At 31.0% G+C, this 24,238-nt stretch overlaps 2 protein-coding genes across 2 annotated transcripts; both read right to left on the bottom strand.

The window, feature by feature from the left end:
* Positions 1-712: 712 nt before the first annotated feature.
* LOC112794185 (peroxidase A2) lies at positions 713-7,273 on the bottom strand. Its single transcript, XM_025836297.3, has 4 exons — positions 7,029-7,273; positions 4,848-5,039; positions 2,108-2,276; positions 713-1,372 (listed from the first exon to the last, which is right to left on the bottom strand). Exons 1-4 carry the CDS (start codon positions 7,242-7,244, stop codon positions 954-956), a joined length of 996 nt encoding a protein of 331 aa, XP_025692082.1. The 5' UTR covers positions 7,245-7,273; the 3' UTR covers positions 713-953.
* A 9,277-nt stretch (positions 7,274-16,550) lies between these two features.
* Positions 16,551-24,038, bottom strand: LOC112796150 (30-kDa cleavage and polyadenylation specificity factor 30). The gene is made up of 7 exons (XM_025838475.3): positions 23,385-24,038; positions 21,047-21,430; positions 20,233-20,395; positions 19,690-19,800; positions 19,277-19,345; positions 18,574-18,660; positions 16,551-17,791 (listed from the first exon to the last, which is right to left on the bottom strand). The coding sequence occupies exons 1-7, from the start codon at positions 23,789-23,791 to the stop codon at positions 16,922-16,924; spliced, it is 2,091 nt and encodes a 696-aa protein (XP_025694260.1). The 5' UTR covers positions 23,792-24,038; the 3' UTR covers positions 16,551-16,921.
* Between the last annotated feature and the right edge of the window lie 200 nt (positions 24,039-24,238).

Below are 24,238 nucleotides of genomic sequence, written 5' to 3'. Positions count from 1 at the left end.
TAATTATGGTGACTATGAAAATTTAATAACACTTAAAAAATATAGTTAAAATTAAAGTCATATTTTTTTATTTGATAATACTTGTTAATTTGATTACTTTTTTGTTTTTATCTTTTTAAAAATTAAAAAATATTATCAGGTAATAAAAAAAATATAACATTAATTTTAGCTATATTTTTAAATATTGTTAAAATTTTATAACCATCATATATTACAATATGCACATTTTACATACTTACACACATTTAAGAGTTTTATCTACTCCTTAACTATTGCTAAGATTCAAATCTAGATTCAGCATATTCAGAAACACTATATTTTACCACTCAACTAAAGTCTTCAGCAAGCCTTATAATTAAACTAACACTAATAAATTTGTTTCTTTTTTAAACTAAAAATAGTAGTGGCCTGACATTTCTATATATCCTAAGCCTTTTTTCGCTTTTTTTTTGGGCTGGGCAGAGAGAGAGAGAGAGAGAGAGAGAGAGAGAGAGAGAGAGAGAGAGAGAGAGAGAGAGAGAGAGAGAGAGAGAGAGAGAGAGAGAGAGAGAGAGAGAGTAAAGTTGGTTTTATAATTTATGCAAAGTAATTAAATTAAATATAATAATAATAAAAGGGTGTATTAAAAGGTGAAAACTTAGGTGCAGTCAACTTCACGTGAAGTTGATAACTGAAAACCGTTAGATGATTTGACTAAATTTTCATCTAACAACTCTCAACTATCAACTTCACGTGTAGTCAACTGGACCTGAATTTTTACCGTATTAAAATGCATGGCATGCTTCCACCCTACTTCAATTTATTTCAATAATAAAGCATATAGTATAATACTAGTAGTCTAGTACACACCACATACATAATAATACTTGAGTCATTTAAATTGAGCTACATAGATCTTATTATTATTTTGAACTCATCGATTGTTGATGCATCACCACCTTGTCGACATTATATTATGAGCCATTAACAAAGTTACAGTGCGATCGAATCTCTCCTTGATCTCCCGTTAGCACTCCAATATTACCCATTTTGATCATTGATTGTGCGAATTGTTGATTGAATGCAATTTTGCTATTGCTATAGGTATCAACAAGGGAAATGGTATCTGCCCCAGGAGTTGAATAAAGCTCCTGATCACTCTGAAGCAATCCTCTTTGAGACCTAAGATTGGAGTAATATCTGTTGTCCAATGTATTTGGAGTTGAAACATCCAAATTGGTTAGGCTATCACCATTTCCATTTTGGGGACATATTTCTTGCAATGTTTGTAAATAATCTGAGTCCAATGTTGGATCAGGATTGCCTGTGTTGTTGAAATTGTATAATCTATTAACAAATACTCTGCAGTGAGCTCTTCCAATTGTATGAGCACCTGTAATTAAGTATAATAATATTTACTTATTATAATACTTGTACTAATTAATGAATCTCAAGATCTGATCAGATACATCACTTCTCTTATTTTAAGAAATAATAATATATAGAGTTTTGTTAATAATAAATTTCCTAAAAATTAATATTGGTTAATGTGCTTAAGTAATGTAAAAACTTTTATAAAAAATAAGAATATAAAATTTTTAATATTTTTATAATGTATTTATTGAATATTAGTATTTTTAAATTCACATATATAATGTCCATTAATTTTCTATAATATAATTAGTATCTAACCTTTCTTTTCAAGTGAGATAAGAAGTGTCATATTAATTTGTAATAGTCTTTGATGTAACTACGAATAACAACTATATAAAAAATTATCTATCATATATATATATATATAATTATGATGTTTCAAAAAATATCGACAAATTTAAAATAATATTTTTTTAACAATATTTTTTAAAAGATATTACTAAAAAAATATGACCAGAATACAAAAAAATTAATATTAAAATTCACCAATCACCATATATATATATAAAGGAGAGAAGAGAGTAAAATATTTTATATAATTGTCTAATAATATTCAATCTTTTAGATATTTATTGACATTATCAATACAAAAAGTTATTATTTTTGTTATGCAATTAAATACATATATAAAATTAATTTATACTAATAAATATTTATCAAAATTAAATTCATATAATATATTGATGAATAATACCTGAGAGTGCAACTAAATCAGTAGTAGGGTCGAGACCTTGTTTTTGAAAGCTAGCTTTGAGTTGATCGAGTGTGAAGGATGGTGCCGGAATGTTTTGATTAGCAAGGATTCGGTTCGCTGTTAAGCTGTCTCTTCTTCCCAATAGAACTTTCCATTGGGGACCACCTCCCTAAATAATATTAGTTAAATTTATTTTTGTCCTTCATAATTACTAATATCAATAAAAATATATTTTCAAGAGAAAGTTTGTTTTCACAACGATTAATATTAGGGGAAAAAAAGTTCAAACAGTCTAAAATCTAAACTTGTTTTATTTCCTATTTATTTATTACAAAGTGTATTAAATAAAGATAAAAAATAAATGTTAATAATTTTTTTGTTAAAAACTTTGTTTTCCAAACCTTTTTTGTTTTCATAATTATAGCTACCTTTTTCTTTTAGACAGTCTAATGATCTATCATTGAGAATATTTTACTAAAAATAATAATTTATTTTAGTGGTAAGTATTGTTTTTATCCCTAATATTTAGGGTCGGAATCAAATTCATCATCAACGTTATTTTGGATTTAAAATCGTCCCCAACATTTTATTTGATATTAAAATCGTTCTTTTGGATGATTTTATCTTTGGGTACATCACAAGACAGAGAGAGAGAAGCAAAGGCTCTTTTTCGTTCTTCACTTCTTCTCACTCACAATCAGAGAAGAGAGAAGCAGAAACTCAGAGCAGAGACTCGGAGAGAGAGAAGAAGAGAAGAAAGTCTCGCCCTTGCTTCACCGCACCTCGCCCTCGCCTCGCCTTGCCTCACCGCACCTGGCCCTCGCCCTCGCCTCTTGTTTCTCATCGTCGTCGGGGAGGTGTGGTGGTGGTGGTGGTCGTGTTCCTCGCGTTTTCAGCATCACTGTTGCGCCTCCCTTTTCCTTCCCTCCCTATTCTCCGTTATCCAGATTCACTGTCACCACCACCACGCAGCTCCACCGTCATTGCCATCACATGTAAGTTAAGATTCAAGTTCCTAATTTCTGTTCTTATTCATCACAATCCCTAATTTTTAAATTCATCACAAACCGTGTAGTGGTTTCTGTCGAGGCTAAAGGAGGTCGTTGCCGAACTGCTCCCCTCCCTACGTTGCTACTGTTACTGCAACCACCTTCTCTAATCTTTGTTCTTGTTTTTGTTATGTTCTTGTTTTTGGATTGTTGTTGCTTTTTTCATTTTCTATTTTTTTTTTAATTGAATCTGTTGTTGTTGTTGATGTTGTTATTGTTATTATTAGATTTGAAGAATAATTTTTGTTCTTGTTTTTATTCTATTATTTTTGAATTGTTTTTGGATGCTGTTGTTTTTTTCATTCTTTTTGTTTTTGTTTTTAAATATGAATATGTTGTTGTTAATGATGGATTTGAGAATTTGATGTTGTTCATCACAATCTTTAATTTCCTAATTTTTGTTCTTGTTTTTGTTCATCACAATCTTGAGTTTTGTTAATTGTATTTAAGGATTTGTATTTTTAAATTTTGTTAACGGGGGAAGAAGGATTGGTAGTTTGAATTTTGTTAAAAGAAGAAGAGAATGAGTAGTGAACTGATGAAAAAGGGACATTTTTGTCATTTAAAAAAAATTATTAAAAAGGACGATTTTAATATTGTTTTAAAACGATGGGAACGATTTTAAATCCAAAATAATGTTGAGAACGAATTTGATTCTGATATTAAACATTAGAGATCAAAACAATACTTATCCCTTTATTTTATTAGAACTAATAACCATAAAAAACGTTTGTTTTTCTTGTAGTGGTAGGTCATCATACGTGTAAATATGATAAAAATTATAAACATACTATCTGTACACCAAAATAAATACATGTGTAGTTTAATTTATTTTTAATGTGTATGTATATTTTAACATATATTTTATACTAATGGCTAATTTTAATAGCTGATTTTAATGTACACGTAGCATAACTCTAAAAACTAATAACACTTATTTATTTTTTATACAAAAATTTGTTTATTATGACTTTTTTGTTTCAAACATGCAGTGTTGATTTTTAAAACTTATTTTGTTTTAAATTAAATAATGGTTTACTTATTTAACACTTTAGAAAACATTAATTAATTTTTCTATTAATTAACTATATTAACTGAAAAATAGAAAAAATATTTTTAAAAATGAGTTAATATAAATTCTATAATCAGATTAATTTATCTAAAATTAAATAATTTCTTTCTTAATTTATACAAGTAAATAATTAAATATAATTAGATATTTATTTGGAACGAACAGAAAATATTATTATTTATTATTAAATATATAAATTTTAGAGTACACGACAAATAGATCCTGACTTTTTATTTCAAAGATAAATAAGTCATTAACTAGTTAAAAAAAAAAACATCTATCACTTTTTAAAAAGCGAGACATCTAAATTCTTTTGGGAAATCGATTTGTCCCTGTATATTTTGAATAGAGAGACTTAATAATATCTGGTATTTTAAAAGAACATTGACATTTTTATATTTTTAACTAATCATAGACCTACGAGTCTTCGAATCAAAAAGTCAGGACCTATTTATTTATTTTTTTTCTAAATTTTAATATAATCCTTTTGGTGTGATGTTAATTCGTATTAAATAAAAACTATAAGTATGTGGTTTATTTAGTTTCTTTTTTTAATTATGAGCTTCTCTAGTCACAACAATAAACTAATACTACTAATGTTGGGACATTATATTCTTACAATTTCAGAAGACACTTCAGCTGCCATAGCAAGCATATCCGCACAAGAAACTGTTCCGGGACAAAAACGTTCAACAGTACTCTTGATGTTGTTCATCGCATCCAAACCCCTTATTGAATTGGCATTTGCAAATGCATCTTGTTCGCTATCTATTGTTGCCGTCTTGTTCAGCAAAATTGATGCATCACAACCCTGTCGAAAACATGTATATAATACATGAAATAATTAACTTTAATTTGGTACATCATTAATTTCTTTGTGTTCTCATCATTACCTAGCTATATCCATTCTATATAGTAATATTTTATCATATAATTTTAATTTTTTAGATCAAAAGTCTTATCAACTGTCAAATGATTAGGATTTTCAATCCTTTTTTTTTTAAAATAGTGTTCCTAAATTGTTATTTAATTATTTTAGATTTCTCAAAAAGAGAATATATATATATATATATATATATATATATATATATATATATATATATATATATAACATTTTAGTATGTCTATATTTATGGTGGTTATAGTGATTATACAAATATTATTAAAATTAAAATAATATTTTTTCATATTTTGATAACAATTTTTTAGTAATATTTTTTAAAAATATTGTTAAAAAAAATATATTACTTTAATTTTAATAATACTTTTTGAAATATTATAATCACTATAGCGACCGTAGTATAAGTATATTAGAATTATTTTTATATATATTAAATTTTTTTACTAGTGTTTTGTTTGTCTTCTTCATACTAAAATAAAAATACTTGATTAAATTTTATGTTAAAAAACTATTTTATTTAAGTTTATTCTCACATACACAATGATAGAGATGAATAATCTTATTAATTTTGATCTAAAACTAAAATAAAAGAAAGTATGAAATCGATTCAGTAAAATAATAAGAAATAGAGACAAATAGTAGAATGAAACTTGTAATACTACCCACGTAGTCTCTTACTCAAATCTGAGTCCAACTTCCTTTAAATTAAATGATTCACAAATAAAATAACATAATTGAATAGTTTAAAATTAAAGACAAGAGAAAATCATTGAATCAATACTTTGTAAAGATTAATTAAATTCGAGGGACTTATTTACTTTGATTAGAAGTCGTTGATTTGCTTAAGTAATCAATTTTATTGTTTGACTCAGATCTTTGACTTTTTTTTATTTGTTTTTTTATCTGTTGATTTTTTTTTTAAATTCTAAATATTTTAGTTATAAAAATTTTGATATCATATCATGATACTATTTATTTTAAAAATTTACCTAGTAAAACGTACAAAAATAATTGTACCCCTAACAAAAAAATTAAGTCAATTAAAAGAACTGTTTATGTTATGAATAACATATATTATAAGGAATTGAGTTTTCAATTTAATTTGAATGGAGATGAAGTGGTTATTGGATAATTATGCGGTAAAATATATATAAGAAACTTTGAATCAAAATATGAACGAGAGAAAAGAGAAAATTAAATTATTTATTATTTTAAGTCAAAATAACCTTGAATATGTTAATCAATGCCTTCATTTAGTGATTCGATTCTTTCTTTTATCTTTATGTATTATTTTACTCTATCACCAAAATTTTCTAAATCCGTCTCTCAACTATGGCTATGTTAGACTAGAATACGTGGAAATAACTACAGAAAATATATATATATACCTAATATTATTCTCATATAATCCATATTATAATATTTATACTGTAAACACGATAACAATATGATATGGTAAACCACAATTTGAAACCCTAATATATAGTTACTATAAGAATTTTTATTTAAATTAATAAAATATATTTATCAAAATATGAAATGTGTAAATAAATTATAATTTTATACATATATTACACATTTTGAATGCACAGCTTAAAAAATCAATAATAATTGAGTCCGAATGCTATATACCCGACATACGATACATTAAAAAGAAAAATCGGTTACATCCGAAATATAATATAACTGCGTAGTTGTAACATATTACGTATATCAATATCAAATTAAACACAATTCATATACAAATTTAACATAAGATATATATAATTCTATTTACAGATTTCAGTAAATATCATATCTTAATAGTTTAAATGAAAAAAATCCGTTAGTGTGACACAGAATGTCTTAAAATAATGTAGGTAGTTAAATTTAAAGTGGAGCTGTAAAGAATATAAATACTTGAACAAAGCAGTCATGGAAGTGAAGCCTGATGAGGCTGGCACCAATTCGTGGATCAGAAAAGGAAGCCTTAGCCACGACATCAAACACAATATGTTGCAAATTGGGACATGTTCGCAAGTAAAACGTGGTACTGAGCTGAGCTTTGATGGAGACTGATGCACACAACAACAATGCCACCAACACTCTAACACAAATGGAATAATTGCAACACATCTTTTTGGCTTTCTCTTAAATGTTACTTATCTAAGCTACCAAGTTATGTTCTCTTCTCTCAAATCAAATATTACTATTTATAGACAAAGAGACGCTTTGCTTTGCTTTGGTTTGATGTAATGTAAGATCAAATGGTACCGCATACTTTCTTTCTTTTAAAATAGTTGTTTAACTTAAATTTTTTATTAAAAAAAATTATCTTGGATTATATTATTATTATTGTTGTTACAGGCTTACAGCTTCCTTTTGAAAGACGAGTATAATATTAATTGCATTGATTAAAATTTATTTTTCTCTATATATAATTCTATCTATTTATATAATTTCTTCACTTTTTCTTTTTGTGTTGGTCCGTGTATTTTTTATTTGAAAATGTCTAGAGAGGCAACATTCAGCCAATTAATTTAAAATTAGTCAATAATTGAAAGGAAATTAACATAAAAAAATATAAAACTAAAAGAATAAAAATATTTAAAATCAAATAAAAAGAAAATTAAAAATAAAATAAAATTAATTTAAAATTTAAAATTTGATATTTAAGATTAGATTTAGAATTTATGATTTAGAATAGTGAAGTTTGACCAAGGGAGTGATGGCAACCATGATGGTAAATGAATTGTAATTTAAAAAGAAGATGAAAAAGTGACAAAGGATAAAAGAAGGATTTTAAAATGATATTAATATTACTCAATTATTCTAATACTAATTAATAAAATAAATAATAATCAAATATAAAATAATTTTAAACTACATTAAATTAATTTTTAATTATCTTTCAAATATTTTTATTATTTTAGAATAGACATTGTAAAACAGTGAAACACTATTATGCTATAATTTAACTCATCGTGTACATATTTATATCCGGGTACATATTATATTGTGCTAGCTAGTAGGGTTGGCAACATTATTGCGTCTAAATTTTGAATAAATGATATATGTTGGAAGTTGGAACAAAATTAGAAACGATTGCTCAGATTCGTAGTGGACCATCCACTTGTAAATGTGAATTACTATAAGCTTTACATTTTAGATATAGAGAATGTTCGGTAACAAAAATTCTCTTATTTAATATTTATTAATTATTATATAAATATTAAATAAAATAAATTTTAATTAATTTTTTGTCAACTTAATATTATTATTTAGATAAAAAGCTCTATGTGTGAAAAGACCGAGTTATTAGTCTTTATATCATCCAAAATAATAAAAAATTATTTAGATAAAAACGTTTAAAACTTATTTTTTAAAATTTTTTAATAATTAAAATTTTACATATGTAATCGATTAAATCGTATTATTTTTATCATAATTAAATTGAACAAATCGATTTGGCTAAAAAATTGATAAACCAAAAGTAACTACCATATTTTATTATAAAAAATGACTAAAATACTTATATTATATTATATTTTATATATATTATATTAAAAATCCTAAATCTTAATCCTATGACGACACAGAGAGAAGAGAATGGTTAGAATTTAGAGTTCTCAAAAAAAATTATATATATATATATATATATATATATATATATATATATATATAAAAGAGTATTTTATCATTTTTTATAATAAAAATATTGTAGTTATTTTTTATAAAAAATATTAATTTTAAAGTGGTTTAAGATTTAGTTCATTATTTTTGATCAAATTAATTTGTTTGATTTAATTTTGATAAAAATAATATAGTTTAATTAATTATATATATTAAATTTTAATTATTAAAAAATATCTTAAAAAATGTTTTAAACGTGTTTTACCGAGTGACTCTCAGAATAATAAAGTTCACACAATATTAAAAAAAAAAAAAAACTTTTTTTGTTGTTTTGAACTACTCTAATTTTTTAGATTGAGTTAAGGCGTGGATTTTCATGCAAAACAAAAAGCAACGATGTAAGTAACTAAGCACTTTTATACTAAAGTTTTCTAACGTGATTGCCAACGTAAGAGTTCATTTAATATCAACTTGGCTTGTGCCGTGTGGTTGAAGCACATCCATGATTCAACAAAATTAATTATGAGAATGATATCTTTTAGTTAATTAATTAATTAATACGAACACATTCATTTTCGTAATACATCGTTGAAAATCTAATCCACCCTCCATCGTTGGTTGAAAATTTTTGTACCCCGTGACATCATTCTTTGCTTCTTAGTTCTTACTATACTTAGTACCTCCTTCAATTGTTTCGAAAATGTCTCAACTCTTGTTAGATATATACCTTGCGAGAAATAATTCATATAATATCAAATTTTTTAAGATTAAAAATTCTAAAATTTAATTTTTGTTATCTTTTATTCTAAATAAAAGAAATAACATTTTAGCACAAATAAAAAAGAATGGACATGTGGATAATATTATTCATCATGTCTCATATATAAAGAAGTGTATTATTAATTAAGTATATAACGATTGATATGCATCTATATATCTAAATAATCATAGGAAGCTCCTAATAATCACAAAAGGACTAGCCACCTATGAATATGATGACTCATTCTATGCAGCATCTTGTAATAAGGGAATTTACAATTATTATGTGGAATAAGTTTGTCTAAAAATTATGAATCAGCATGCTTTCGTTGAGTTGACTTGGATAAATGATCAACTTAAATTTATTGTATTTTGATTTATTTGTAGATTAACTTTAAATGCATAAAAAGTACAATAATTGTTTACATGTTATCATTGTTATACTTTAATAAGTTCAGTCAGCTTAATTAAATTATTTTTAAAAAAATAATTTAAATAATAAATATTTATATTAAAAATAGTTCATAAATAAGTTATTTTGTATTTGATTTTTTAGTTTTAAAAGTATTTATTTTAAAAAAATACAATAAAAAATTTTATTATGAAAGAAGTCTTTTTTTTAACTTTTTCATAAACACTTAAATAGCTTTTTAGAAAGCTACAATTTAATTTTAAAAATTGTACTAAATATTAATACTATTATTTTTCATAAATAAAAATCTCAAAAAATAACTTTTAAAACTTTTTAAACAGATCCTAAACATAAAAAAAAAATTGTTATAATTTAATTTTTATACATTAATAATATAAAAAATTTGCATAGTTATCTAATTGAATTTTATTATATCAAAAATAATTAATTTTTAAACTCGTCACTTAATAAATTATTTATACGCATAAATTTAATTAGATGATTAATTTTTTAACATGGGTCAAATTAAGCTCCTATAATGACATAAAAATACACAAAAAAGAAACTGGGTGCTTTATATATAACAATAATAAAATATAAAATTAGTCAAAAAATATAATTAATACAAAAATGTTGGATAAACAAATCTTTTGATAACTAACTAAACACACACAAAAAATACGATATAAACACTAGCTTATAGCATTGCTGTACAGCCGGATAAAACTATGTATAATTGTATATGTAAAACTCAATTAATTAATAACTAATTAACTCATAAATAAAAATTTATTCTAAAAAGTAAAAAATGTGATTTTTATGGCTTAATATGATAGAAAAGATTGAGACAAGAATTTCGATATCAATTTTATAGAAATTAGATTAAGATTGGACCGAATTGGTCAAATCGGACCAACCGGATCCATATTGGGCCCTTGGCCTAACCTAACTAAACCAAAACCTTAATTTTCAGCGCTCTCTTTCCTCACAACACACCAAACACGCTGAAAATGAGTATGGGAAGGGGAAGAACACTCTCAGGTTCTAACCCTTGTTTGATTTTCAAACCACCATAACTTTTGATTTAGAGTTCCGATTGTCGCACCGTTTGCGGCCACACGTTCACCGCGAATAGCTCTACAAAACCCACTACTTTATTCTTGAGTTAAGCCACGAAATTATTTCAGTTCATCCCTAAATTTTGAGTTTCATGGAGAAATGTGTTGAGATTTTGGGCTCTTTGATGTTATAGGACCCAATTCTCTTGAAGGAGAAGTATAATCTTATCTCCTTGAACCTTGGGTGTGGTAAGATTTTCAACCCTAGTGTAATTTGTTATTTTATGATACTTGGGTATTGAGATGTTGTGTTTGGGTATGATAATTGTGGCTTAGGTAGTATGTATGTGAATATTGAAGGCTTGATTGGAATTTTGGAAAGCTTGAAAAAGGGCTTTGGTGTGATAAAAATCTGTTCTTGAAGGTGTTGAGACCTTGAGAGTTTGTGGACAAGTGATTTGGAAGTGCTCCGGTTGAGCTTGGGAAATCGGCTAAGGTATGATATCGGTTTTCTGTATCTAAAATGTAATATGGTGTGAAAACTTAGGCTAGAAGTCCTAAGATAGACATTGAATTGTTGATGTTATTGAATGGTTAAGATATATGATGTGGTCATATATGTGATTATGAATATTGATGCCTTGATGGTGTGATATATGAAAAATACATGTTGTGATATATGCTTGATGAATGGTTGAGGTTGAATTATGGGTAAAACTATGTTGATGGTGAGTATGATATTGATTATGTGAAATGATGATTAATTGGAAATGGTATTGTTGGAAATTGGGACGAGAAAGGATGTATGACATGTTAATATGTTTGCAATTTAGCCATTGATTTAAGATGGGTTAAAATAGTGGGATGGTGGTTGTGATTTTAAGAAAAATGTTAATGTATGAGTTGAGGAGGCTTGAGATTTTGGTATATTTTGATTGATTTCAAAAGGGATTGAAATTGGTATATTTTAGTTGATTTTGAAAAGGGTTGAAAATGACTTGTTTTGAAAATGGCACTTTGTGGTTTTGTATGAAAATATGATTTTTATGCATACTTTGATGGGGAATAACTTGGACTCCGGATTCCTGTTTTGTGCCAAATTTATTTAGAAATTAAATTGGATTTGGGATGTTCATGCCGTTCGAAGAACGGGCGAAAAATGATTTGAAATGAAGAAGTTATGTCCGTCGGAAGATTGGGGGTTGAATCTGTGAATTCTGCAGCTTTTTACTTAGAAAATTTTTTAGCAGAAAGCGCCCCTACGTGTAGGCGTGACTGACGCGTACGCATCGTTTTTCAAAAACGCACCATCCGCGCGTGCGCGTCGATGTGCTGCACCAAATGCCTAGCCATTTTTCCTGAGAGTTGTGCGAGAATTGTGCCAGTTTTGTGCATGGGGGCATAAACACACCCACGTGTACGCGTGGCTGACGCGTAGGAGTCGCTTGGCTGTTTTTCTTTCCACGCGTGCGCATGGGCGACGCATACGCATCGATGAACTTTTTGGCCATCCATGCGTGCGCATGGACAACGCGTACGCGTGACCCTGTTTTTATCCCAAAGTTGATTTTTGAATTTTAAAAGTCAAATTTCATACTTCTAAGCCTTCGATCTCACCCCTTATGTCTTAAATCATTATGATATGCCTAGCAATGAGAAAAGAGATAGGGGATGTGGTAACTTGTGAACGAAGAAAGGAAAAATTTATGATCAATGATGATCAAAGATGATTATATGACATACGGAGGATGGCAGTGGAAGTGCTTTATGAGCCATGAGCCGAAGGGCTGTGTTTATTAATGAATTGGCTGGTTCTGGATTGAATTATGAGTCGGATGGCTGAGTTATTGCCGAGTTACGGCAGAGCCATTATTGATTATGGTCGAGTATAAATGCAAATATGCTTTTGATGAAATGTGAATGTTGCACTTCCACTATCTGAGATACGAGTTTTCCTGGATGAAAGCAGTGGCTAGCCACCACGTGCTGCAGGTGGAGACTCGATACTCTGCTGACCCTATGTCATAAGTGTGGCCAGACACTGTAAAAGTTCCGGATGAGCTCGCCCTCGTGGATATACACCAGTGAGGGTGTTAGATATGGATTATGATTATGATCATGATGATGATCGAGGATAACTCGAGTTGGGGATGCACGACAGAGGAATAGTCCAATGGTTAGCTACCAGGATTTGTCGGGTTGGCTATATAACCGACAGATAATATCATCAGCCATTAGGACAGGCATACATCATATGCATACTATGTGAATTGTTTGAGATTGCCTATTTGACTGCATATTACTTGTTAATTGTCTAAATGTCTTATCTGTTCCTATTTGTATATCTCTTGTCTCATATAACTGTGTTTGCCACACTATACTCCTGTTGGTGGTTGGGAGGATTGAAGGAATTGGAAAGGGGAGTATTAGTTAGACTGAAGAATCCTTGGTCAGTTGCCATTTATGGTTTAGCCTATTTATAAGCTTTGAATTATATGTTGGAAGTTTTAGGATTGTCTTTGGCTTTTCCAGGACATTTCATGTTAGATATGTGGGCACTGTTACCATACTGAGAACCTCCGGTTCTCACCCATGGGGATTTTGTGGTTTTTAGATGCAGGACGTGAGACTTCTCGCTGAAGCATGCTAGAGACTTCTGGATTAGCGAAGATCCTTGGTTCTCGAGACTCTATTTTGGGTTATATGTTTTGTTTAGATACTTTTATCTCCACTAAATAATACCAACTGTGATGACTCCTCCTAGAGGGGATTTTGGAGAATAAGTTTTCTGTATTTATGTCCCTTTGGGCTTCCTTTGGGGTTTCTATTTTATTTACATGTATATATTGCTATGCTCGGACCGGTTATCTTCGCAACCGGATCTTGAGTTTTGATATTCCTGTTTTTGAAACTCCTTTGTATATATATAATCTCGTTTTAGCTTATACCTTTATCCGCTACGTTTTCGATCGGAGTGTTGCGCTTTCGAGTTACGATTTTGTTTTATCCCTTTTTCTTCAAAGGCTCCTAGTTATAATCATTTTTCACATTATTATACGTACTAATTTTTATTTATAGAGGTCGTAATACCTTGCCATCTCTGAATTATGACTTAAGCATAAGACTCTGTATGGTAGGGTGTTATAATATATAGGTGAATGCTACCATACCCTCTCTAAAATAAAGGGTAAATTATCCCCTGATATATATAGTGCTTATAATTATAATTAAGTTGAATGTTAACCATAATAATTAGGTATATATTCTCTACTTTTCTTTCTCTCTTTTATAATTATTTAAATTTAGTTTAGTACCGCCAGTCTATGGTGGTGGTGGTGGTGGCTATCACCACCGAAAAATTTCTTTGCGATGAACTCACAAACCCATCAATAAGGTGCAAGTACGTATTCAGCTCGTTATATATGGCAACATTTGTGCTACCAAGGTATGGAGAATCTTTGCTACATAGGCGTCACTCCTTTCCAACCTCAGCGTACACTCACTGCACCTCCTCCACCCTCTTCTGTATCGTGATGACATCTTCGAAGTTCACTATCTGCAAAATTTTTGTCCCATAAAAGTTATTAAATTCTTGTGCATAATTGTCACCTCATCTTGCAAATCTTATTGTGTGCAATTGAATTTGACTTGATCTCTACCTCATTGACAACAATGTCTTTAATCTCATGAGGATTCAAATCTATCATCCCTTAAAACTTGTATTTGACATCATCAATAATAATGTTTTTAACTGTGTTTATGACTTAAAGATTTGAAAAATCTTTTTAAATGTCTTTATGACTTCTGTCATCACGGACCATAAGTTCTCTTCTACCTTCAAGTGCATCAATTACATTTGTAAAGATATGTTCCACTTCATAAAATTCATCTGATAAATTACTTTCAATATATATATCACAAAAAATAATTTACCTTTTATTTTAGAAAGAATACAATAGAATTTACCTTTTATATATATATATATATATATATATATATATGGTGGTGTGGTATCTCAACGTTCCGATTTACATTGTATATGAATGTGGTTGGGATAAAAATGGAATATAAATATAGAGACCAAAAAGATATTAAAATATATTTAGGTTTATAGATAGATATAAGATAATAATTTTAATTAATACAACATATATATTTGGTCTTGTCAACTTGTGTTGGATATTGTAACTGCATTTGTATTATCCTTGACATACGAAACACGTTATTTAGAAACAATATTTAGTTAATAAAAATAATTTATAATTTTTATCCTATTTTTAAATTGGTCACTACCACTAATATCAAGTTACTCAAGTATCAACATTTTTTTTTTCAAAAGTTGATAAACATTTGACTTTTAACCCTAATCAATGCAAACTAAATTCAATCACCTTGACTCAAAGTAAAAAAAAAAAAAAGAAAAAAAAGAAAAAAAACTAACCAGCCAATAAGAAACTCAAAAAGAAAAAAAAAGGAAAAAACTAAATAAGATGTGCCTCAAGAAGCGCATCAGAATGTTTCCTTCCTTTCGTGGGCTTCAATCAAAAGATCACGAGGGATTATATCAAATGACTCCACATAGTCAAATAGTCGGTAAGCAAAAAATATCAGGTTTTGAATTTCGCTATATGTATACAATAATTTATTGGTTAACGATAAACTATTAAATAGAGCTCAGATCCGCGACGGATTAGTATATGCATTTCAGAATGGGAGTTACTGTGAAAAAAAAAGTCACAAAAAAAAAGTAGTTGAGTACATTAATTTGCTATTTTTCAAAGCAAGAACCTTGATTATATCTTAAACCCCCTTTTCCTCCCCATTAATTTTGTGTGTGTACGAAACAAACTACATTCCATCTTTTAATTATAGTAATTTTTATTATTATTGTGTTTTTGATACATTAAAAAGAAGTATATTAAGAGTGTCCATATGATTTCGGTTGATAGAAGGCACCGAACTTATCTTTCTGTATTTGCTGATATTATTTACATCAAACATTTTTTCCCCATACGTCAACCACAGTTAAGTTTGAAATAAACTTTGTATAATATTTATTACCAAATAGAAGAGACATCGGAATCAAAGTGCAGCGATTCAAAGTAAATATCATAACATACAAGAGGGGAATAACATGCATGACATGGTTGCACCCTACTTTGATTTAATTTCGTCCAAAGCCAAAGCAAGAGAAGTACTAGTACACACACATACACTACATACATTAATAAATAATAATCTCATATATTATTAATTAAACAACCAAAATGTATCACATAATCTTTTTTCGTGTTAAAACAAAATCTTTTCCTTCAAAATGAATCAAATTCTTCTAAAGTGAAGAGTTTGATAATGTAAAATAATGAGAACTTAATCATTATTGAATTTGTTACTCCTTTCATTTGTAAATTCCAATCTTAATTTAAAAGTGATTAATTTTCATTTTATTACTTTACCAATCTCTTAGAATATCTAAATTGGTCCAGAATATATATAAATATGACTCTTAAGGAAAATGAGAATTCTAATTACTTTCATGACGACACCAATTCCCAAGCAATAACCTTATAACCAGTACCATAAATGAAATGCCTTGTCACTTTTTCATTAAGGACTCTAATGTTACTATCTCTTTATACAAATACAGAGACAGGGGTACAGTCAATTGAGTATATTCATAATCCATCGTCGCCTATGCTATGTTCGCACTACATTAGCAATAAATATCCAAAGAACTTTATGCAAAACTTACATGACCTGTGAACGTAACTGTGAACCTTTTCCTCTTTTTTTTCATTTTTTATTTTCCTGAAGCACCCCAGTTTTCCCTAGAAAAATAAATATAACTCATACATAGATATATCTGATGGCCTCATTTCATTACATTGAAAAATAAAAGCACCAGAAACCGGCATCCTGGTTAGTGACTCATCAGTATTTAGGGGCCATACCTAGTGATTAGAGCTTGCATTAGCATCTTCTAAGCTTCGCCTTCTCTTTTTCCCCTCTCCATGCCTTGACCGCCGAGGTGCCTCATCCTCGCTTTCACTATCATCGTTCCTGAAGGTGTTGACAGCATACTGATCATCCTGCTGTGCTTTGTATCCTTGCATGTCTTCATCAGGTCCACCACTTTGACTCATCATATCCTGATTCTTGCCCTGCTCTAATCCTGAACCAAATTTATCATTCCGATCATTAATTCTTTGATCCCTCTTTACAAGTCGGTTGTTATTTTGAGGTGGAGGTGGTGGCGGTGGAAAAATCGGAGGCATATTAACTGGCCTACTGGCTCTTGGAGGATTTGCGCCCATCCCCCTCTTAAAGGGAGGACGTGCAGGATTCATCATCATCCCAAATCCACCACCTGGAAACATCCCAGGTTGGGAAGGTCGCCCACGGAACATCATGGCTGCAGGGGGTCCTGCAAAATCACCAGAGAACCTAGGACCATATGGAGGAAAACCACGAGGGCCCACACCAAAAAGATCGGGCATACCGAAGCCATCAGGTCCAACAGGCCCATATGATAATCCATCACCCATCATTACTGGGTTAAAACCTGGCATTCCAGGCATAGGTCTGGCTCCGCGTGCAAGAGGCATGTGAGGCGGCCACATCATGCCTCTGCCCCTACCTCTGCCTTGAACAGCTGGCCCAACAACATGACCAAAGCTCTCCTCCTCTTCATCACTTTCTTCCTCTTCCTCTTCTTCGTTGTCTTCAAATGGGACGATATCCGGATTCTCTCCTCCATTGTCTGGATTCACTCCCTTTGCCTTCTCTTCTTCTCGTTTAGACTCTGCTGCAATTGAGATAGCCTGGAATAATGACGAAGAAAATCTATATAAATCCAATACCCAAAGTATTGCAGTTCAACAGAGCACCCAATGTTCCGCAAAGCCATCTATTAAAATAGCCTAGTTTTAATAGATAATTGGTACAAAAGTAGTAAAATATTGTGAAGCTTAAGCTGTTAATTTAACATGTTTGAGACCTGGCTGATTTTTTACCCCAACATAACTGGGACCCAACACAAGCTATATGTCGATTAGTAAAATGATAACATGAAGCGTTGAATATATGATACTCAGACACATTGAACAAGAAGTCTAGTACAGTGCTCTATAAAAGAAGGGAGATGATATCTCATATTTGTTATTTAAAGGATATGTATGGGTGGCAAAGATCTAAACTGGGGAAATGCAAACGAAAAGTTTCTTGTGAGGATAGGTATTCACCCAAGGTCAACTTTTTTATTGCAATATGTATGTTACGTTGGTATTGAGAAAATATTAAAAAGGAACATATAACTGATGTATCCATGCATACTTTATGTTTGATGAGTAGGAGCTAATTATTATCCTAAGTTGTAAAAAATTATTGCTATTATGGGTGCACTGAAGAGAACTAACTGATGGTGCAAATCATGTCTTCTCAACATATTTTAAATTAGGTTGGATAACATTATTGATATGGCCTAACAATCCTGTCTGATAGTTTCTTAGAAGGAAGTTACATTATAAGTCAAAACCAAAATTTAATTAAATGCAAAGTGCTCCTAATCATAAAAGGCAAGACTATGGCTCAAAGGAAAACATACCATAAGCTCACTATCTGGCTCAAGATAAAGCAAGGATGCCAACTGCTCACCGATGGAGGGTTCCAGCTCCTGACAATCTCTACTTATCTGCAATTACATGAACAGAATGTTTCCTAATTATACTCCAATATGGCAGAATAAATATCTAACTTAATGCCTAAACAATAAAATTAGTTTCAAAATCAGCATGCATATGCAATATGTAGCTAGAATCAAGAATATGTTTCTTCATTACTGAGATGTCTGATTTCACTGACACCAACTGACAGCTTTAATCGTATATATATCAACTCTATCATATTGAAATGCCTAACAGTTAAACCTAACCATTCCCTAGTGCTCATAAATGGTGAAAGATTGCACCATCGTTAAATGTTATGTTTGTGCAGGATTTCCTAATAGAAATTATCACCACAAGAATTGGAGTAGAGAACAATTATTAGCCATGAAAAGAAAGGAATAATTAAAAGTGTAGGTAGAGAGTAAGGCAAATTGATCATAAAGTTTTCAAAAGGTAACATCATTAGCTAAATGGATCCAGCCTTTCCCATATTCAAGAAACTCGTAACTCCAAAATACAACATTCTCATTAGAGAAATCACTCCAATTAAAATGTGGTGTAGCAAGAAAAAAAACTCTGCTCAGCTCAAATTCAGATCACACAAGTTGGGGGGGGGGGGGGGGGGCGGGGTTAAAAAATTACCTTCACTGGTAAATTTTCATTGTATGGATTCCTCAAATGGCGAGTTTTGTGGAATGACAGTTCACATAACTGCAGACAAGAATGGCAATTTAACAGATTACTGAATGTACCAAAAAATCTGGATATCATTACCAATTTCCAATGATGGTTCATGAACAAGTTCAGCCCAGACACAGAAGTAAAAATATATATAACTGAGAAAACTTGCGCAATACATGTCGATTTAGTCAATGAATATTTATTTAGACATTGATTTGATCCTTACATTGATGTTTATTATATCATAAAAAAACAAATTATGGTGAAAAAACTTTGTATTACTAATTAGATGTTCCACAAATAATTCAAGAACCAGTTATTTTAGCATCTATCAGATAAATATCCCATCAAAGTTGCTATAAGAACTTTTATACCTTCAACCATTTAACAGAGAAATTCCGCCCATAATGTGCAGTTCCATGAGCATATTTCCAGTTTCCCCCAGCAACAGAACCACCAATTCTGGAGGTCATCTTTGCACAACCCTGCAAAAATATAGACAAATTCAGATTCGGCGGCTTGGTCACACCAAGAAAACAGAGGCAAAGGTTCTTTCCATATGGGTAAAATGTTTTCTAGTCCTCAATTCATAAAGCTACATACGTAAAGAGTTTACTGGTTGCATTTCATTCATTAATGAATGCAGATTTCAAAATTAGATATCTGCTCCTCTTGTCAAATTAAATCATCAGGAAAAACCAATTGGGTTGATGCATTTCACCCTATAGTAAGCTACTGAAAACCAAATTATACTGATTTCTTTCTTTACCATCATTATAAGCATATAGAATCTTATGCAACAATTCAAGAAGGTGCTGGATGCTTGCATCTGTCAATTTAACAACAAATATATCCTTGGCCTAAATCCATAAATTTGAACAAAAATACTCAAGTTGGATGCAAAGCAAGAAACATACCTGGAAATGGCGAGTTCGGTTGACTGAGAAAATCAGTATAACATTTTCCACAGAATCAAAAGCCTCGTTTAGTTTAGACTCGTTGCTCCTTTGTGTTGCCCATACTCCTTGTTGTACTGATAACTCCAAATTTTCACGATTGCAACTTTTAACAATAAAATACCTAAGGTTTTTGCGGAGACGTAGATCAGTTTATTTCATGTAGGTTAGAGAATAGAGATGAATCTGAAGCAACAATTTTCACAGGAAAATTTATTTGAAAACGAACCTCTCATTTAAGAAAACATGCAATATTCTCATATCTGGTATAGGCAGTGGGCACATTACTAGAATAATATGACAGATACCAGTTCTTGTTCTAGCCTCAAACTTTGTGTCATAGCTTGATAATGATTAAAGAAAATATATGATAATGACCTTAAAGAGAATTATACTGTGTAAGAAGTTTTCTAGTCCTCAATTCATAAACTTTGTTGATGGGTTCCCCCTTTTTGTATGCCAGTCTTATTTTTTGTGTAAGCCCTCCCTTAATTTAAAGAATGCATCCATTTTATTATTCAATGTCATTAATGGTAAAAAAAATAAATTACATCAAGGATATTTCTGAACAGCCAATAACATAGGGCATGTAATATATATAGACAGCAACAGGGACAGCAGTAAAGTTGGGAAGAAAATACTACACAAAGTATATGCTGGCATATCTCTCCCAAACGGTAATTCAAGTTATATACCTAGTCTATCATTTATCTGACTGTAAGAATACTAATAATTTTCCGTAGCACAATTGAGAACTACTAGACTCTGAACACACCTAGATATTCCTTGAGGTAAAGGAGTTGCAGTTTTATTCGCCTGATTGGGCTGACCACTAGCAACATTTTGCACTTGGCTTTGATTGACTGGCTGCTGAGCCTGTTGAACTTGTTGCTGCTGGACATTACCCGACTCTGCTTGTAATGGTTTTCCAGCAACAGCTTGGTTTGTAGAATTATTTCCTTGAGGAAATTGAGATTTTTCAGCTTGTTGATTATAGTTTGAACCCCTTTGTTGGAAAAACTTGTTCGATGCATTGTAGTTGTAAGAATATAAATGCTGGATCTTTTGAAGGACCTCATCAACAGAAGGTGGAGGTCCAGCAGATTTAGCATGTCTGTATCGGCAATCAGGTCCATTAGGACAAAATCCTAACTTGTACCTGCAGATGCAGAAATATCAAAATCACATCCACATAACATTAAGCAGATATTTTAAAGCCAAACAAACAAGGACCTGCTTATAGAAGACTGGGGGAAAAATAAATGACTGAATAGTTGAATACAACAGGAGGATGCCATATCCTTCTGAGCAAAAAAGAGAAAAAGAGAATGGGATACATAACCAAGCCCATCAAACAAATAATCCCTCCAATCCCTTTGAATATCCAACGGAACCCCCAATAGAATTCCAGATCATCGTAATTATGCCAAGTATCAATAAAAATAAAGCTGAATTCTTAGAAAAAGTTCACTTCCCTAAATGAAATGCAACAAGGTCCAAATTACTGCAGACATTGGACACAACTTGACAGAATCTTATCCACATTTCTTCTCCCCAACCCCAGAAATGAGTCATGAAGCTCCTCCAACTGTTATGGATAGAAAAACCCGCTGCTCAGAAAATGTGTCGAGGGGGATCATTCCAAAGTTCAAGCAGCTAGGATGCAATGCAGAATGAAAAATAGCATTTCAAACTGGAAGAAATATATTTTTTTATATATAGAAAAAGAAAAACCATGTATCTTGCACATTAAGTATTTTCCAAGACTCTATTGAAATGATCAGTCTAAACTAAACTTAGAAAAAGATAGAAAAAAAAAATCTGTATCATTGACAATACTAACAACTTGCTCTATACATGGTAAGCAGCTATTCTCAGCTCTATCTCTACTTATGACCATGGCAAGAGGTGAAGACAGTTTCTAATTCATGAGTTTATGGACAGAAAAAGAATCTACTAAATGATGAAAGCAAACCTAACAAGGTTCTAAGCTCAACTAACACTGAATCCAGTCTACTATAGACAAAGAAGTTTATGATTTAATATCTATCAAGTATTCATGAATGATTTCAGTACATCATTGTCTTCCTTGTTTCTCATTCACTAGAAAATAGAAATATTTATCGCAAAGGCTTTTTTAAGTACAAAAGTGTTCAATAATATTTAGATAGCCTGTAAGCAGAGATTAAAACCTGCATCAGAAGATCCAGCAACAGATATACAACTTTTTCAGGAAATTAAATTATAATTAAACTAGGAATGGCCATGGTCAGCTTGTGATCCAATTGTAGAGAAGATGGCAAGTAGACAGAAAAACAATAATCAGATGTCACTTACCAAGCCAACCAAGCAGCTTCAAGGACCAAATATGATCATAAAATATTTCAATGGTTATGATCATTTACAAGTACCCCTAAAGTGGCAGGAAAATTATCATTCCACCATGCAGAATCTCTGAAAACTAAAATTATTATTCTTTTTTATTTTTTTTCTTTTTACGTGGTTTACTTTATTATGTTTTTCAGACATCAAACTTTACGTAGCTCTAGTCAATATGATGCGAGACACGGCCTTTGGTTGGTCTGTCTTCACTTAAAAATTTCTCCTCCCCCTCCTTCCCATTCAAACTCTTCAGACCCCTTCTACTCTCCATATATAAGTTGCATCAAAACCCCATTAATATGACCATACTTAATAAACATGAAAATTAAAGAAATATAAACTTGAACTCAGAAGTAAGAACTGAAACAAAACACAGTAAGGTCTAAAATCTAATATCTTAACAAGTATAACACAAGACAGCCAAACAATTGTTCACAACAGAAACAATCAATGAAAAGCTGGAAAAACAAAGCTGTATATGATCATAGCCCTAAAAAGCTAAACCTTAACAGCAAGGAATCCCCCTCACCTCAAAACCATTAACCTTGGCACCACCGGTCCAATTAACAAACCCCACCACTCTTCAAAAACCTCTCACAATCAAAACAACAAACAGTTCAAAAACACAAACTACACTAACTACAACTACAGCGTTCTATACAATACACATACACAAATTCTGCCAAAAATAAAACAGTTAAAACGAACTGAGAATAAATCGCATCACATACATGTTACACTCCTTGATATCTTCGTTGGTGTGCTTGTACACGCAATCCTGCTCGCGGCACTCACCGTACAGCCGAAAGAACCGGCACACCGGCATCCTCGCCTTGTCGTACTGATGCAAGAACCCGCACGCGTCTCCCTTCATACACAAGCTCCTTAGCCAGTGCCGGCACACCGTCTGCCGGAAGCTCCGCCTCCCGGGCACATTTCCGGCAGCTCCGGGGTCTCCAGCAGTGGGCGCAGCTGCGGCAGCGCCATTGGGAACCGCGGCTGCAGCGGCCGCCGCGGTTGAATCGTTTTGATTGGAGAGAAGTCCGGCGGAGGGTGCGGAGACGGCGGCGGCAGCGGGGGGAGCAGCGTCGAGGCCGCCCTCGAAATCGAAGCTGAGGACTCCCTCGGAATCCTCCATTTGGAAATTAGGGGTTAGGGTTTTGCTAAATGGGAAATTAGGGTTTTGAAAGGGATTGATGCATTCAAAGAGGGTTGAAACGAAGAAGGATGAGATAGCTATTGAGCTGAGGAGGGACACTCGTTACTGTAGTTTAACAAAAGCGACGCAGTCTCACGCGAAGAGAGGTAGACGCTGACGCACTTGTTTTCCGCTTTTTTGTTTTCGCCTGCGAATGTATATTGGTGTTTCTATACATAGTTGTCACAATCAAACCGTGATGGTCAGATTATTAGGTTATTGAGTTGGTTTAACTGGTGAATTATTAATTAAAATAATTGATTTGATTTTATGTAAATAAAAATAAAATATAATTAAAATTTTAAAATTAAAATTTAAAATACATATTTTCACTAACATTTTAAAAATATCTAACTATTCTAAAATAATATGAAACAGGAATAATAA

Source organism: Arachis hypogaea, chromosome 4, assembly GCF_003086295.3.
Source record: "Arachis hypogaea cultivar Tifrunner chromosome 4, arahy.Tifrunner.gnm2.J5K5, whole genome shotgun sequence".
In the NCBI taxonomy this organism is placed as follows: domain Eukaryota; kingdom Viridiplantae; phylum Streptophyta; class Magnoliopsida; order Fabales; family Fabaceae; genus Arachis; species Arachis hypogaea.
The sequence above is the reverse complement of the archived record's forward strand: the minus strand, read 5'-3'. Positions and strand labels throughout refer to the sequence as shown.

Coding starts and splice junctions, on each gene's coding strand:
- LOC112796150 (XM_025838475.3), bottom strand. CDS start 23,791: ATGGAGGATTCCGAGGGAGTCCTCAGCTTCGATTTCGAGGGCGGCCTC. Junction 21,431..23,384: donor GATATCAAGGAGTGTAACAT/GTATGTGATGCG, acceptor CTGCATCTGCAG/GTACAAGTTAGGATTTTGTC. Junction 19,346..19,689: donor TCTCTGTTAAATGGTTGAAG/GTATAAAAGTTC, acceptor TCTTGTCTGCAG/TTATGTGAACTGTCATTCCA.
- LOC112794185 (XM_025836297.3), bottom strand. CDS start 7,244: ATGTGTTGCAATTATTCCATTTGTGTTAGAGTGTTGGTGGCATTGTTG. Junction 5,040..7,028: donor TCCATGACTGCTTTGTTCAA/GTATTTATATTC, acceptor TGTTTTCGACAG/GGTTGTGATGCATCAATTTT. Junction 1,373..2,107: donor TGATTTAGTTGCACTCTCAG/GTATTATTCATC, acceptor ACTTAATTACAG/GTGCTCATACAATTGGAAGA.